Below are 19149 nucleotides of genomic sequence, written 5' to 3' on the forward strand. Positions count from 1 at the left end.
TTTTAGCAAAACTGTTAATAATGATTAGTTAAGTTAGCTAAGTAACATGGTTAGCATGTTAGCATGCTAACATAATTAGCACGCTAGCATGTTAGCATACAATAATGATATCCAAAATGTTTGTAAACTTTCAGATCAATCACTTAAGGCATTGTCCATTTCTGGCACATTTTCTGCTTGACCAGGTGGTGGCGCTATGCTAGGCCTGTGAATTACGCATGTGAATAACATCACAATAATGATATCCAATATTTTATAAAGTTTCAGATCAATCACTTAAGGCATTGTCCATTTCTGGCACATTTCCTGCTTGGCCAGGTGGTGGCGCTATGCCAGGCAGGCCCATTGGGTGTCTGGATATCATCATAATCATGATATCTAGTAACCTGAGAAGTTTCAGACCATTCATTCAATGCACTGTGATTTATGACACATTTCGTGTTTATGTGGTGAGATATTAAAATCATATCAAATATATAACTTATCAAAAATCCCTTCACAATTTAACATCAGCGACATCTTGGCATAATATTTGGCAAATTTCAAATGAATCTGACAAACCGTCTAGGAGGAGTATGTTCAAATTGATCATATGACATCAGTATAATTGTCATTCTTTCTGTTGCCAGTTGGTGGCGCTATGTCAAACATGCATTATGGGCATGTCAATATCATCACTCCCATGGTATTCAAAGACCTGTGAAATGTAAAAAATTTCAAGCCATGCATGGTGAATTAAGACACATTTATTGTTTATGTGGAAGGGTATTAAAATTCATAGTTTTGCCATTTCGTCAAATTACAACATATCAAAAAAAGCTTCACAATTTAGAATCAGAAGCATATTGGCATCATGTATGCCAACTTTCACATGAATCGGATCAACCGTCTAGGAGGAGTATGTTAAAATTGATCATGTCAACAATGCACAAAATGCCAATTACCTCACTTCCTGTGGGCGTGGCTAATGGCATGTTAATACAAAACTTGATTGTTTTTGGGAGTTACACACACCCACCAAATTTGGTGTGTGTATCTAAAACTATATGCCAACCACAAGTCACAGTGACATAAGGGGGCGCTATGGAGTTCCTGGGCCAAGCCCAGTGCCAAGGCTTTTCCCCTGTGTATTCATGGTACCTCTTGACGTGTGTGCCAAATTTCATGCGTTTTCACCGATGGGAAGAACCTCTTTTGGCATCACATTTCAACACACAAAATCCCAAATACCTCACTTCCTGTTGGGCGTGGCTAATGCATTGTACATACAAAAGTTGTTCATCTTGGGGAGATACACACACCTACCAAATTTTATGCGTCTAGCTGAAAGTATATGCCAACCACTGGATCAATCACCTAAGGGGCCGCTACCGAGTCCCGGGGCCAAGCCTTTGTGCCTGTGTAGCCATTGTGATACCAGATGTGTGTGCCAAATTCCAAGACTTTTCATCCATGTGAACCACCTCAAAAATAGCAAAAAGGTGAACTAAATATAATAATATAGCCGCAAGCGGCAATGGCGGGCCCGAGCACCTGCGGGCCGCAAGCCGTGACATGTCGGAATCCAACAAAGCATCGACGTGGTTCGTTTGTGAAATGTACATATTTGATGCGTGTGCTATTTGTTTTTGTATTTTATTTTCTGCCACATGTACTTGCTTGGCCAGGTGGGGGCGCAATGCAAGGCAGGCCCATTGGGTGTCATTATAATCATAATATATATTAACCTGAGAAATTTCAGACCATTCATTTTAAGCAAAGAACATTTCTGATACACTTTTTGGTTGGCCAGATGGTGGCGCTATGTTAGACATGGAAATTAGACATGTGAATATCATCACAATAATGATATCCAAAATTTGTGTAAACTTTCAGATCAATCACTTAAGGCATTGTCCATTTCTGGCACATTTCCTGCTTGACCAGGTGGTGGCGCTATGCCAGGCAGGCCCATTGGGTGTCTGGATATCATCATAATCATAATATCTATTAACCTGAGAAGTTTCAGACCATTTATTCAAAGCAAAGAGCATTTCTGACACATTTCCTGCTTGGCCAGGTGGTGGCGCTATGCCAGGCAGGCCCATTGGGTGTCTGAATATCATCATAATCATGATATCTATTAACCTGAGAAGTTTCAGACCATTCATTCAATGAACTGTGATTTATGACACATTTCCTCTTCATGTGGTGAGATATTAAAATCATATCAAATATATAACATATCAAAAATCCCTTCACAATTTAACATCAGCGACATCTTGGCATAATGTTTGCTAAATTTCACATGAATCTGACAAACCGTCTAGGAGCAGTATGTTAAAATTGATCATGTGACATCAGTGTAATTGTCATTCTTTCTGTTGCCAGTTGGTGGCGCTATGCCAAACATGAATTATGGGCATGTAAATATTATCATTAACATGGTCTTCAATGACCTGTGAAATTTAAAACATTTCAAGCCATGCATGGTGAATTATGACACATTTATTGCTTATGTGGAAGGGTATTAAAATTAATAATGTCGGCATTTCGTCAAATTACAACATATCAAAAAAAGGCTTCACAATTTATAATCAGGAACATCTCGGCGTCATGTATACCAACTTTGACATGAATCGGATCAACCGTCTAGGAGGAGTATGTTAAAATTGATCATGTCCACAACGCACAAAATCTCAATTACCTCACTTCCTGTGGGCGTGGCTAATGGCATGTTAATACAAAAGTTGTTTGTTTTTGGGAGTTACATACACCCACCAAATTTGGTGTGTGTATCTAAAACTATATGCCAACCACAAGTCACTGTGACGTAAGGGGGCGCTATGGAGTCCCTGGGCAACACCCGGTGCCAAGCTTTTATCCCTGTCTATTCACTGTACCACTTGATGTGTGTGCCAAATTTCATGCGTTTTCACTCATGGGAAGCACCTCTTTTGGGATCACAATTCAGCACATATTTCATCACATTAGTCTGCACAAAATCCCAAATATCTCACTTCCTGTTGGGCGTGGCTAATGCATTGTACATAGGAAAGTTGTTCATCTTGGAGAGATACAGACACCTACCAAATTTGGTGTGTGTAGCTGAAATTATATGCCAACCACGGGATCAGTCACCTAAGGAGGCGTAAGGGGGCGCTAGCGAGTCCCTGGGCCATGCCAGGGGCCAAGCTTTTGTACCTAGCTGCTTTGTGTGACACCTGATGTGTGTGTCAAATTTCAAGACTTTTCGTTTATGTTAACCACCTCAAAATATATGCCAACCACGAGATCAGTCACCTAAGGGGGCGCTAGCGAGACCCTGGGCCACGCCCGGAGTCAAACTCTTCTACATAACTGCGATGCGTGACACTTGACGTGTGTGCCACATTTCAAGAGTTTTCGACCATGTTAACCACTTCAAAAACAGGAAAGCAAAAAAGTAGAATAATGAATAATAATAATAAATATAGCCGCAAGCGGCAATGGCGGGCCCGAGCACCTGCGGGCCGCAAGCCGTGACATGTCGGAATCCAACAAAGCACCGACGTGGTTCATTTGTGAAATGTACATATTTGATGCATGTGCTATTTGTTTTTGTATTTTATTTTCTGCCACATGTACTTGCTTGGCCAGGTGGGGGCGCAATGCAAGGCAGGCCCATTGGGTGTCATCATAATCATAATATATATTAACCTGAGAAATTTCAGACCATTCATTTTAAGCAAAGAACATTTCTGATACACTTTTTGGTTGGCCAGATGGTGGCGCTATGTTAGACATGGAAATTAGACATGTGAATATCATCACAATAATGATATCCAAAATGTGTGTAAACTTTCAGATCGATCAATCACTTAAGGCATTGTCCATTTCTGGCACATTTCCTGCTTGACCAGGTGGTGGCGCTATGCCAGGCAGGCCCATTGGGTGTCTGGATATCATCATAATCATAATATCTATTAACCTGAGAAGTTTCAGACCATTTATTCAAAGCATAGAGTATTACTTACACATTTCCTGCTTGGCCAGGTGGTGGCGCTATGCCAGGCAGGCCCATTGGGTGTCTGAATATCATCATAATCATGATATCTATTAACCTGAGAAGTTTCAGACCATTCATTCAATGAACTGTGATTTATGACACATTTCCTCTTCATGTGGTGAGATATTAAAATCATATCAAATATATAACATATCAAAAATCCCTTCACAATTTAACATCAGCGACATCTTGGCATAATGTTTGCCAAATTTCACATGAATCTGACAAACCGTCTAGGAGCAGTATGTTAAAATTGATCATGTGACATCAGTGTAATTGTCATTCTTTCTGTTGCCAGTTGGTGGCGCTATGCTAAACATGAATTATGGGCATGTAAATATTATCATTAACATGGTCTTCAATGACCTGTGAAATTTAAAACATTTCAAGCCATGCATGGTGAATTATGACACATTTATTGCTTATGTGGAAGGGTATTAAAATTAATAATTTCGCCATTTCGTCAAATTACAACATATCAAAAAAAGGCTTCACAATTTATAATCAGGAACATCTCGGCGTCATGTATACCAACTTTGACATGAATCGGATCAACCGTCTAGGAGGAGTACGTTAAAATTGATCGATCATGTCCACAATGCACAAAATCTCAATTACCTCACTTCCTGTGGGCGTGGCTAATGGCATGTTAATACAAAAGTTGTTTGTTTTTGGGAGTTACATACACCCACCAAATTTGGTGCGTGTATCTAAAACTATATGCCAACCACAAGTCACAGTGACATAAGGGGGCGCTATGGAGTTCCTGGGCAACGCCCGGTGCCAAGCTTTTATCCCTGTCTATTCACTGTATCACTTGATGTGTGTGCCAAATTTCATGCGTTTTCACCCATGGGAAGCACCTCCTTTGGCATCATGATTCATCACATATTTCATCACATATTAGTCTGCACAAAATCCCAAATACCTCACTTCCTGTTGGGCGTGGCTAATGCATTGTACATTCGAAAGTTGTTCATCATGGGGAGATACAAACACCTACCAAATTTGGTGTGTGTAGCTGAAAGTATATGCCCACCACGGGATCAGTCATCTAAGGGGGCGTAAGGGGGCGCTAGCGAGTCTCTGGGCCATGCGCGGGGCCAAGCTTTTTTACCTAGCTGCTTTGTGTGACACCTGATGTGTGTGCCAAATTTCAAGACTTTTCGATTACGTTAACCACCTCAAAATATTTGCCAACCACGGGATCAGTCACCTAAGGGGGCGCTAGCGAGTCCCTGGGCCACGCCCGGGGTCAAGCTCTTGTACCTAACTGCGTTGCGTGACACCTGACGTGTGTGCCAAATTTCAAGAATTTTCGACCATGTTAACTCCCTCAAAAACAGGAAAGCAAAAAAGTAGAATAACAATAATAAATAATAATAATAATAATAATAATAATAATAATAATAATAATAATCCTTACAAAAACAATAGGGCCTTGCGCCCTTCGGTGCTCGGGCCCTAATAATAACTAGAAAACGCAATTCCAGGGAATTACCAGTGCATGAAAATGCAAAACATATGGTGTGAAATATATTGTTAAACAGATGATGTGCTAATTGGCAACCAACATGATGAGGTTTAATATAGTTCAAATGACTGAACTAGGTAGATGAGGTTTAATATAGTTGGAATGACTGAACAGTTAAATAGGTGGATAGTTTAAAAGGTTAAATTATTTGCTAGGTAGACAAAGTTTAATATAGTTGGAATGACTGGACAGTTAAATAGGTGGATAGTTTAAATGGTTAAATTATTTGCTAGGTAGATGAGGTTTACTATAGTTGGAATGACTGAACTAGGTAGATGAGGTTTAATATAGTTGGAATGACTGAACAGTTAAATAGGTGGATACTTTAAATGGTTAAATTATTTGCTTGGTAGATAAGGTTTAATATAGTTAGAATGACTGAACTAGGTAGACGAGGTTTAATATAGTTGGAATGACTGAACAGTTAAATAGGTGGATAGCTTAAAAGGTTAAACTATTTGCTAGATAGATGAGGTTTAATATAGTTGGAATGACTGAACAGTTTCTCAGGCTTATAGCATAGAATGAGCCTGTGCTTAAAGCCTGAGAAACTGACAGTTGATCTAAGTGCCCTGGCCACCTGGCACAATATTCTAATTGCTATGATGTCATAAAGCCTGAGAAACTCAGTTGATCCAGGTGGCCTGGCCAGAGCCATATATGGTGATCCAGGTGGCCTGAACACCTGGCATAGGATTCTAATTGCTCTATTGTGATGTCATAATCTAATGTTAAGTCAATGGGGAAATTTTAGTAGTTTTTAATTAATAGTTTAAAAAGTATAAAAGTTACAAAGTTGAAAAATACATAGCTGAAGTCACATAAGTAAGACCTACGCAATGCAGTTTGAATGAAGTTTCTAAGTTAAACGGTTGAAGCTGTATTAAACGCACAAAAAGCGTCAGCGGAATAATAAGAACTAGAAAAGCATTTCCTGAAGGAAATACAGTGCATGAAAATGCAAAAAATATGATGTAAAATATCATACAGAGTAAAAACAAACTATATTGGTTGCTAGGTAGATGAGGTTTAATATAGTTGGAGTGACTAAACAGTTAAATAGGTGGATAGTTGATATGGTTAAATGATTTGCTTGGTAGATAAGGTTTAATATAGTTGGAATGATTGAACGGTTAAATAGGTGGATAATACTTAACTTAGTTAACTTAGCTAATGTTTTCATTTTTAGTAGTTATGCTAACTAGCATATTAGCAATGCTAACATGCTAACTATGTTAACCATGTGACTTAGCTAACCTAGCTAATCATTTTTAGCAGTTGTGCTAACTATGCTAACTAGCATGCTAACATGCTAGCATGCTAACTATGCTAACCATTTTACTTAGCTAACTTAGCTAATCATTTTTAACAGTTTTTGATAAAAATGCTAACTAGCATGCTAACATGCTAACTATGCTAACCATGTGACTTAGCTAACTTAGCTAATCATTTTTAGCAGTTTTGCTAAAAATGCTAACTAGCATGCTAACATGCTAACTATGCTAACCATGTGACTTAGCTAACTTAGCTAATCATTTTTAGCAGTTTTGCTAAAAATGCTAACTAGCATGCTAACATGCTAGCATGCTAACTATGCTAACCATGTGACTTAGCTAACTTAGCTAATCCTTTTTAGCAGTTTTGCTAAAAATGCTAACTAGCATGCTAACTAGCATGCTAACATGCTAGCATGCTAACTATACTAACCAAGTTACTTAGCTAACTTAGCTAACTAGCTACAGTGGGTAGGAGTCATAGTTGATGACAAGTAACAGTTACAATGGCTGAACAGTTAAAAAGTTCAGTAGTTTAAAGGGTTAAATTGTTTAACAGTGAAATATTGTAGTGAGGACTTTAATTTTGAAACAGTTTTTGGCAGAGGAAGTAGTTGAACAGGATGTGTAGTCTTAATAGGGCCAGTTTGTATGCTTAAAGCCTGAGACTGGCAGTTGAAACAGGTGGCCGAAACACCTGCCATAGGATTCTAATTGCTTAACGGCCGTATTGTGATGTCATAATCTAATGTTAAGTCAATGGGGAAATTTTGATAGTTTTTAATTAATAGTTTAAAAAGTATAAAAGTTACAAAGATGAAAAATACATAGCACTCTTATCCCAAGTAAGACCTACGTAACAAAGTTTGAATGAAGTTTCTACGTTAAACGGTTGAAGCTGCATTAAATGCGTTAGAAGAAGAAGAAGAATAAGAAGAAGCCTAGGAAGAACAGTACAGTGCATTTTCATGCACTGTAATAAATCGGATAACAGTAGAGTGCATTTTCATGCACTCTAATAAGAAGCCTAGGAAGAACAGTACAGTGCATTTTCATGCACTGTAATAAGAAGAAGCCTAGGAAGAACAGTACAGTGCATTTTCATGCACTGTAATAAGAAGACTTTTGGAATAACAGTATAGTGCATTTTCATGCACTATAATAATAAAATGCCTTGGAATAACAGTACAGTGCATTTTCATGCACTATAACTAGAAAAGCATTTCCTGAAGGAAATATACTGCATGAAAATGCAAAAAATATGATGTAAAATATCATACAGAGTAAAAACAAACTATACTGGTTGCTAAGTAGATGAGGTTTAATATAGTTGGAATGACTGAACAGTTAAATAGGTGGATAGTTTAAATGGTTAAATTATTTAGGTAGATAGTTGACGATAACTGACAGTTGGAATGGCTCTAATGTTTGCTAGTAGTTATGCTAACTATGTTATCAAAGATAATAATGTTAACCAAGTTACTATGCTAACTAGCACGCTAGCAATGTTAAAATGCTAATTATGCTAACCATGTGACTTAGCTAACCTAGCTAATAATTTTTAGTAGTTATGCTAACTATGCTAACCATGTTACTTAGCTAATCATTTTTAAGAGTTTTGCTAAAAATGCTAACTAACATGCTAACTATGCTAACAATGTTACTTAGCTAACTAAGCTAATCATTTTTAGTAGTTTTGCTAAAAATGCTAACTAGCATGATAACATGCTAACATGTTAGCATGCTAACTATGTTACTTAGCTAACTTAGCTAATCATTTTTAGCAGTTATGCTAACTGTGTTAACTAGCATGCTAACATGCTAACTATGCTAACCATGTTACTTAGCTAACTTAGCTAATCATTTTTAACAGTTTTGTATATATTTCACAATTCAGTTTCAGACCGTTAAATTCAATCTCAGTCTACTGAGATGCAACAACATGGTTCCTGAGGAAAAGCAATCGAGTGCAGATCACCACCATCAGTATAATTATTATTAAATATTATTAAAATATTTGCATACAATATATTTGGTTAACATCATTTAAGTAAGACTAATTAAGCAAGCATATAGGTGCATCTAAAAAAATGAAAATTGTGGAAAAGTTCATATTTTTTTATTATTTTTTTATGCAATTTATTTTATTTTATATATTGTTGTATATCCATTACACATAATCGTGATTAATCACTGAATTTTGTTAGCTAATCGTATGTTTTATCGCATTATTAGTGGGCTTGTTGTTGTTAAGTTTTCAAATTATTATTCTATCTGCCCATTTTTTGGAGCGACTACTGTACAGCTCTTAGAGCCTTTGAGCTATCGACACAGTTTCAGCTCTAAAACTAAAAGCCAATCCTGGTCAGACAGATCTTTGTACATCCACAGTAGACCATAGCTATGTTCGAAATGTTCACTCTTTCACTATATAGTGCACTATATATAGTGAATCAGCCCTTTTATTGTGGTGTTCGAAATCCAACTGAAAATTTTGTTCACTACATTGGTGCCCTACAAAATCATTGCATTGTGATATGCCTAAATGTAGGGTTTGACTGTAGTCTGTAGTTTGCGACCTGAGAACACGTCAAGCAAGCTACTAGGATCTGCTCTACAACCGTAAGGATTAGTGTGTGCTTCAACTCACTGGGCTGTATTTTGGGTCACCAGCGCATGGCGTAATACTCGTTATTCACCCGCGAAAAGTTGAATTTGCTATTTTGCACGTTTATTTTTTAAGCATTGCGCCCAGGGGTGTGGCAATTATCAACCTAGGGAGGGGCCTGGCGCGTTGTCTAAAAATCGCTATCATACACCACCTAAACCTGGTCAGAAGTCAATGGCGAGTTGTTCATATGCTATTTTAAGAGCGCATGTCAACAGTCATATTGGCAGGTTATGACGGTTAAAAGTGATTAGGGGAGAGGCGAGAGACACGTATGTAGCACAGCTGAAGACGCACTGTCACGAGATATAAGCAACTCCTCTGCAGGATAAATGTTGTATTATTCAGTCATTTGAGCAATATTAGGGTAAGTGTTGCTTTTTCCAGCGTATGTTTTCAGTGGTAACCCATTGTCAGTCAATAGTGAAAGTAACTGCATATAACTGTCTTGTCGTTGACTGACTCCTTGGTGAAGTTAGTTTCACTTTGCCAATGAGTTCAAATAGACGAGTGCAAATGTGTGAAGGCTATGCTAGGTTTTAGTAAAGCATGGTTTAAGAATGACTATTCTATACGGTCTCGCAAGCAGCCTCCTTCAAATGCGCATTTGAATGCCAAAATACCGATGCATTTATTTGACATATCGCGCGTTGCGCCGTTGAAGGGAATGACAGATGTCATTCTCATTGGTTTAAAATGATGTTACGCCCCAAACACACCCATATGACTGATTAAAAGACCTAGGAACACCTTGTTACGCCATGCGCTCCACTTTTGATAGCGAAATCCCTCCCAATGTGAACTGGACATCCTACTAAATTTGAATAGACTTTTGACGAGTGACGATGCACTTTAGAATGTCATGATAGGGCCCACTGTGTGTTCACTGTGTGCTGAGTGTGTTTCACTAATTCACAGATTGTGATAAATGCAGAGACCAAATTTCCCTCACGGGATCAAAAGAGTATATATACTTACACTTAAACTGCTTATTTGATGTTGACGTTAGATTATGGCATTTTAACGTTAGCTGAAAATGCTTGTAATGTCACACTAAGTGATTTGTTTTTTTTAAGGTTCTCCCACTTTTTCCCTGCCCTGACATGAGAGACCACCAGGTCCTTCGGGATAACCCTTAACATCAAGTCTTTCTGGAGCTTTCTCAGAGAGGTCCTTGGCCCTTCGAATTGACTATCTTTCTGACTCCCTGGTCAGAAATATTGCGAGGAGATCCTGTGCATGGCCGGTTGATGATACAGTGATGTTCCTTCCACTTGCAGATAATGGCTCCCATGCTGCTTACTGGAAGATTCTGAAGTTTTGAAATGCATCTGTAACCAGTTTCATTGATGTGTTTTGCAACAATAGGGTTGCAAAGGTCTTGGGAGAGCTTTTTGCTTTTATCCATCATGAAATGTTTCTTGTGTGACACCTTGGTAATGAAAAACCTTTTTATAGCCCAACAATATGTAGGCTACTAACCAAGCTTATATTAATTTGCACAGGTTGAAAGGATAACTACTCTCTAACTACTTAGAGATTCCAGCTCGTTCCTTCCCTTTCCTTGCCTTAGTGCTTTTTCTTAGCGTGTTCAATACTTTTTCCCTGTGTTATTCCACTTCATTACACATGACTCTACTTATGGAGTTGTTTGGATTTTTTATGTGTGGCTTACCTGAGTTATTACTAATGCCTGGTGAAAATGTTGTGCCCCCCGTATTCCACTTTTCAAGGGCCCTCTCCTCCATTGGGGCCCTATACTTCCCACTTCCCCCCCCAGTCCGACGCCCTTTAATCTGCTGAACCTTCTGCTCGTTTCCAAATCTAAAAAAACTCTCTGCAACTCAACATTGGCCTGCCTGCCTCAGCTGCTTGTGAGGGGCTTTTCAGTTGTGCTGGATTACTGTTCACTGCAAAGCGATAAGTGCAACTAACTTTGAAAATCAACTACTGCTCAAACTTAAAGGAGATTTTGCACATAGATCTCCATTTCTCAACGTCACTGAGTACTGTCGGTATGAACAAAACTGAAACAATCGGTTTTACCTAGCTCGAGTTGCTGCAGCTACAACACTACACACTGGGAGCATGAACATGGCTGCCTTAGCTGGTGGCTGCAGCAACTCGAGCTAGGACCGAAGTCCTTTAAGGCAAGTACCTCCACTCGGCGGCCATATTGCAACGCTTTTTGGGCACTTATCGGGCATCTATTTTGGCAGAAATGCGTGTGCGTAAGGCTTCACAACACCAATCTTGCTCCAGAGGCGAGATCACAACAGATGATTGGCACAAAGTCTTCACAGCACACCACATGATTGGCTCAATGTATTCACAACACACCACATGATTTGCTCAATGTATTCACATGTTGACGTTTTGCCACGGAAGGGTTGTGATTTGTGTAGACAACCCCATGCATTACTATGGAGGATTTTTTGAGTGCTGTATCTCCTCATTGGAAAGTAACATTTTAAATGAACTACTTTTTACTTTTACTTGAGTACATTTTCAGATCGGTATTTTAACTTATACTTGAGTAATATTTCATCAAAGTATTGGTACTTTTACTTGAGTACAATATTTTCGTACTTTTTCCACCTCTGGCAACAACCTATCAACCACTTCCACGATGACAACCTAGCAACCAACATAGCGACCAACATGGTTACCCTAGCAACCAGCATAGCAACTACCATAACTACCCTTGCAACAGCCTAGCAACCACCTCAAGTACCCTAGCAACAACAACCTAGCAACTTCATTCAAACTTTGTAACATGAATCATTTTAAGGACAAAGCTGCTATGTACTTTTTGTAACTTTTATACTTTTTAAACTATTAATTAAAAATGACTTACAATTTCCCCATAGAAATTATGACATCAAAATAAGGCCATTAAGCAATTAGAATCCTGTGGCAGGTGTTCAGGCCACCTGCAGCAACTTCCAGTCTCAGGCTTTAAACATCGTATGGTGTAAAGCCAGAATTAGACTAGTCTCAGAAACAAACACCCTTAAGTGTTTGCATAATATCTTTATCAATTCTGAATTATATCCCGGAAAACACTATTCAATTTCACTGAGAATTTACCTTAAAGTCCCCTTCATATGAATGATAAAGGGGGTTAAAGAAATTCCTAGGATTTGGGATGCTGTTGAATTGTAGTTTATTTGTCCACCTAGTGTATAAAGAGAAAAATGAAAGAGAAGAGTGTTAACATCCAGTAAACATCTCATTAAAATATCATTTAAAACATGGTAAAGTGACCTTTCATTACTATGACTATTACATACAACTAAGGCTGCACAATATCTATCTTCTATTGTTATCGCGATATCAACGCTTTGCGATGGACATACCGCAAAGATTACTTAATTTTCGATAAATGTCGATACATTTTCTGTGCCGTGCGCATTCCATACAGTCTATGGTATTCACATTCTGAATGTCAACATGTTTTACCAAACCAATGCTGTCATGCTGCCCTAGAAGCCCGTCCCATACCAGTTTAGGTGTGTGGTGTTTTAGGTGTTGAGGCGGGAGCTAAGTCGTGATGGCTGAAGATAGTGAGTCGAGCGAGGTAGGCTACACTTGGGTGAAGAGGAATTGGTGACTTGGAAAAGCACGTCTGTTATATGGGAATATTTTGGTTTTATGAAGGATGACGTGTTACAAACACAGCGCCAAATTCCACCGTGTTAAAATAAACCATTTCTTTCGTTATCGTTATATCAGAAGATACCTGTCTTTCACTGTAAGGCTTGTAGGCCTATTTCATGATTTGCATTTAGCAAAAGCCCCAGACAGCAGCAGAGAGGTAATCAGGATTCGTTATTTAGCCTACTTCTTAGCCTGGACTGTGTGATTGCAGCCCAATTACTTTCACTTTCCGCTGCCCTCGTAGTCGGCATGCCGGTAGCTTAATAACGTGGGATGCGCAGCGTATGATGTTACCGGATGTTACAGACTGAGATGACCGCCGCGATATAGCTTAACTCATTGAGTGCCAAAAACGTAATATTACGTTTTTCCTTCCGATGCGTTGAGTGCCAAAAACGTAATATTAAGTTTTTAGCGTTTTTTTTAAATTACGAAACTAGACACTCTAACACACCTTATATGTGATTTTGGGAACTCTGTGATTAACGGAAATGAAATATATGACGATCGAAAACTCATGAAAACGCACAATCTGTACATTTTATCTGGACATTTTATCATAACTCGGTTGCCGCTTTGGGTCGAATTAGTGACGCATGCACATCAGGTCAAAACCAGGCCATTTTCGTGGGTCTATCACTAGGTGGCAGTCTCGCCAGGTCTCGTTGATCACACAAGTAAGTAACAGGCAACACTTCATATTTCATGAAAGACGTTATATCTCCATTTCTAGAAAAAAAACAGCGATTTTGATGAAAACTAGCCACTGTTTAGCTTGGGATTTCTCAGGAACAGAGGCGTGTAGAAATACACAGTTTGCACCCACCGAGAGCTTAAAGTCTCACCTTTTAATCGAGACATTGTATGTGTTCATAGCTATAACACAGAATATGCTGTGGCTGTACAAAAATCATCAACAATGGTTTAGATTGCTGGCACTCTAGGACAAAGCTCCCGAAAACAGCTTGGCATTCAATGAGTTAAGTAGCTTTTTTGCTAGGCCCATCGAAGGCTGGCAATGTGGAATATTTCGCTGGTTGGTGCACAAGTGTTCAGATTGGCTGTCTATCCGTCTTTTACGAGGATTTTCTTGGAGCAGACCTTCCACACAACTTCGATAACCTAGTCAGTAGGTCTCTTAGCTGTCCACTTTCATCAGGCCATATATAGCTTAGGCTACATAATATTTTATATTGTTTATGTAGAAAATTATGCATTTATTTCTGTAATTATACATTTAACCCCCCCCCCCCCACCAACCCTACAGTCTATGCTAGCAGCAAGCAGAATGGAGAAAAATATTAAATATACTGCTCAAAAAAATTAAGGGAACACTTCAATCATACACTGGATCGGTACTCTGACACTGTTTGGTTCTGAGCACAAGTAAAACTTTTGAGGCGAGTGTTTTATTTTGCAAGAACTGTCAGACATTCTGGGAATGTAGTTTGAGAATGGAGAAAAGGGTGGAAGGTTTCAAAAAATGTGTCCCCTTCATTTTTTTGAGCAGTATATTTAAATATCGCAAGTTATATCGTTATCGCAGTACTCAATAATGTTATCGCATATCGCATGTTTTCCTGATATCGTGCAGCCCTACATACAACAAAGTTTTATATAGGCTTATACAATCAAACTTTTAATTGAAGTATAAAGAGTCTATTTGGAATCAACTTGAATTGAACTCAGAATATATTTAATGGTGGTATATAACCATATATAAGCAATCAAACTTAACACAGACACTTTTAATTCAATTAGAATCAGAATAATGGCTCAATTGGAATAAAAATGCACATACTATATACACCTTGATCGGAATAAAACTGCCGATCCAATTAGAATTTTAATCAAAATGAAAGGGGTTCTTATTCTGATTTTACAGCCAGGTATACATTCAATTGACCGATCGCAAAACCCCGCCCATCGAACGCAGATGAGCCAATGGCAGTCCAGTAGCTCCGCGCAGGCAGACATACTCCATCAACTTCACCTTACAGCTTACATAGAAATGCATTGGAAGCCTTTTATAGGATTTTGTAGTGATGTGAGTTGAAAAGGACAGCCAAACGACATGTGTGAGGGTAACGCAAAACTGATACACAGAATAATGCCTTTCAATCTTGATCAAGTTTTCTGTAATTATGTTAAATTAGATTAGATTCTCTCTCTCTGCTCCACTATTTTAAGCAAAGGGTTATTCCTTAGCAAACCATAACGAAACGGTGCTCCATCACATCTGTGGATTAAGCCACACACTCAATGTAAGTAAGATAAACAAGGATGTTAATTGTTCTCAGCATTGCCAGCATTGTGTATAATATGATGGTCACTTGGAGGAGACTTGTAGATAACTAACGTTAGCATAGTTAGCTAACCGCTGCTAAAGTGCTCAGAAAAGCATGGGGCTGTGCACAGTAGTGTAACACTTATTCACCATAAATTAAAGCTGCAGTTGGCAAGTCTGACAGATTGAGGGGACTTAGCCAAAATTTTAAATGTTTACAACTCTCATGCCCCTCCCCCACTACCACCGAGCACCCTCTCATCGAGTTCATGCTCGTCAGTGCGCACCAGACTGTGATTGACAGTCAGGTCTCACACAGCCCTGCTCTGATTGGACCAGAAGAACCGGGAGCTGTGGATTTTTGCAAAACAAATAACAGGCTCTAGGTGGAGGTAGAAGTCCGTTTTTTTTCTAAAACCGGCTGATTTATGTTGTTCTGTCGGAGCATAGTGTCGGTTTCAGTGAATATGTTCAAAAAAATCTTGCCAACTGCAGCTTTAATAAAGTTGTGCTCTGCAATGTAGGCTATGTCTCCGTTTTTGTACAGTACCATGTTCCTTACATGACATGGCCCACTACAGGGGAAGCTCAACCTCCTCTAAAATATCACGGAAAATTGCATCAAATAATACTGTATTACATTAGCCTACTCTTCCAACTAGAACATGCTAAAACATGTTCAACTTCATGGCTAGTTTGTTCAGCAATAAGGTTTGGCCGGTCATTTATCGGGATTTTCACACTCTTAATACATTGCTGTGATGACACAATCCATCAAAAACCCCATAGACGCTCGGCTCCTCTGGACTTTGCTGATCTAAGTGCAGAAAAGCTAGATATTTATTGGACAAAATCATAATTTCCAGGGAAGCCCGGCATCTCTGGGAGTCAATGAGGCAGTGGGATGACCTGGACGCCAAGCTTCTGTATGATGATTGGAGGAGCCGTCATAGTGGCTGGACTTTTTTTGAGGAAGACAGGTTTCAAGTTCAGGGATGTGTTAACGTTAAAGTGTTGGCAGGTGAAGTCGATGGGCAAGCCAAATTGCAGCTCAAATTCCCATATATTTGTGAGCAATACAGTTGGTTTCTATTTGTTTTTGTACATATCATACTGTAAATAAAACTGTAATGTAGAGTTACAGAGTTTGTGACTTGCTTTTGTTTCAGAAAAATGGTTGGCCAAGACACGTGTGCTGTGTACTTATAGAAGTGAGACCATATATATGAGGACATATTTCAATAGAAAAACCACATACTACCTGGTGCTCATTGACTCATACTCTGAGTGGTATGAAACAGATGAAATCATCATATGACCGTTATCAACAAGCTAAAGCACTATTTCTCAGTCCATGGCATACCAATGGAGTCAGTGAAAGGGCAGTGAGGAGTACGAAAAAACTGTTAGAGACCACAGAAAGGGACAGACTTCTACCTGAACCTGCTTAGCACACAGAACATGCCCCGAGACAAGATCCTGGACTCTCCAGCAAAAAGACTGTTGTTCCAACGCACTCAAACAACCCTGCCTGTCTGCAGACATTTTCTCAAACCAGCAGCAAAAGCCCCAACCAGCATTAAAGCACAATTAACAAAAAAAACACAGAACACAGAAACACTATTATGACAATACCAGCAAGCAAGTAGCCCCCTTGGCACCAAACCAAGTAGTAGGACACCAAACACAAAAAGGGCATGATGAAGTGGGCATCGTAAAGAGAAGGTGCCATGAACCACACTCATACGTGGTAGAATATGAAGGGAAGAAATACAGGTGAAACTAGGGATGCTCAGATCGATCGGCCGCCGTCATTATCGGCCGATATTCACTCATAATAGTTTGATATACTCTGTGATTATAGAGTGTTTGAGAGAAATTAGTGAAGAGGGAGAGAAGTGGTCAGCGCAAGCCAGTGGTATCCATGACTTCATGACGAGAATGTCATTCATTACAAGCCTCGTTGTGTTTGAGGAGATAGTAAGTGTGATCCCTACAGTCATCCAACTGCACACTGTCCGAAGCTGTGACCCTTACTGACAGCTTAAAAGCACACTTTGTGTCTAAAAGGCAGGCAGACTCCTGGAGCGATGTGTGGAAGTCAGTCAAACAATTCTACCTGGACAACAACATTGCCGTGCCCGACGAAAACACTGATCATCAGATTCACGTCCCCGCAGGCCCCGCATTCAAATCCGCCCACCTCCCTTGATGGTTTCTTGATTACCAGCACTTTAGGGCAAAGGGAAACCCACAGAGAACAGCAGAGAGTAGGCCTATTGGCTATCAGCAGAAACTATATTTTCCCGTGCTGGACACTCTCATCAATGAGCTGGAAAGGAGGTTCTCTGGAGAGTCCATGGAGCTTGCGCGTGCATGTGCCGCAGTTTTGACATGCGACGAAAATGGAATTGATCCACTATTACAAAAATACACCCTGGCACTAAAAGTTAACCCCCTTCTTTTTGCAGCCGAGATTAAGCTTGTCAAAGCCTCTGCTAACGCACCAATTTCAATGGAATTTCAAAACTGTAAAAAAACAACCTACCCAAATCTCTATAAAGTTGTACAGTTAGCGAAATGGATGGAAATGGGGGAAAGATGCAACAAGTTATTTTTAAATTTACAACAAAGAAATAGTTCCAAGAAGAAGACTTAAGACAAATTATGGGAATACACTAACTACTCCAGAAGAAATAATGAATAAAATAGAAACATATTACACAGAAAAGGGAAAACACCTGGCCTAGATGGTATCCCAATTGAAGTGTATCAAGTTTTTTATGAACACTTGAAAAAACCTCTAATGGATTGTTTTAATTTCTCATATGAGGAAGGTATACTTACAGGTACACAAAGAGAAAGCGCAATCTCCTTGTTGCTAAAACAAGAACCAAGTGGCAAATATAAGGACCCTGTTCACTTAAGGAACTGGAGACCTCTTACACTACAGGGCTATGATTCTAAGATTTTAGCCAAATGTATAGCAACAAGGATTAAAAAGGTTCTACCACCATTAATACATCACGATCAAACAGGTTTTATAGAGGGAAGGAATATATCAAATAGTATAAGGCAACTTTACTGGAAATAATAGAACATTATGATATAGAAGAAAAGGCAGGTCTTCTTTTTATTGCCGACTTTGAAAAAGCATTTGATAAAGTGAAGTGGGAATTTATTAATAGATGTTTAAGGTATTTCGGCTTTGGAGATTCTATAATAACATGGGTTAAAGTAATGTATAAGGGAGCTACCAGTAAAGTGATTTTAGAATGGATACCTTTGAAAACCTATCACTCTGGAAAGAGGAGTGAAACAAGGATGCCCTCTATCTCCGTATTTATTAATCATAGCCATTGAAATATTAGCAGAGAGAATAAGATCTTCATGATCAGACCAGACATAACATCCTTGCAAAACCTCATAAATGATATGGATCACTTTACAAAAATATCTGGATTGAAGCCAAACTATGGAAAATGGCCTCCCTCATACCCAAATTTTATTTCAACAGGGAACGGTTTTCTAGCAGACTCTTAGGAAAGGCTCATCCTATGTTTGAAAAAAAAATATTTCCATTTATACAAATACAACCCTCACAGTTTTTTGTAATGTAGGATATGGATGATATGGATTAACTCTAATATACTGAGTGGAGGAGCCATAATGTTCTTGGAGCAAAAAAAAGGTATAATC

The 19149-nt window shown here is 38.9% G+C and overlaps 1 protein-coding gene across 2 annotated transcripts in view; it reads right to left on the reverse strand.

Moving 5' to 3' along the window:
* il21r.1 (interleukin 21 receptor, tandem duplicate 1) overlaps positions 1–19149 on the reverse strand; it is a 67594-nt gene that overhangs the window by 12965 nt on the left and 35480 nt on the right. For both annotated transcript variants that reach the window (XM_076266579.1, XM_076266580.1), the window contains one exon: positions 12594–12681. In XM_076266579.1, the coding sequence (XP_076122694.1) occupies positions 12594–12681 (88 nt within the window). The remainder of the gene's footprint in view (positions 1–12593; positions 12682–19149) is intronic.

Source organism: Alosa pseudoharengus, unplaced genomic scaffold, assembly GCF_046254945.1.
Source record: "Alosa pseudoharengus isolate Yale_2024_CS ecotype anadromous, Long Island Sound unplaced genomic scaffold, YU_APseudo_1.1 YU_APseudo_1.1_scf_4, whole genome shotgun sequence".
NCBI lineage: Eukaryota > Metazoa > Chordata > Actinopteri > Clupeiformes > Clupeidae > Alosa > Alosa pseudoharengus.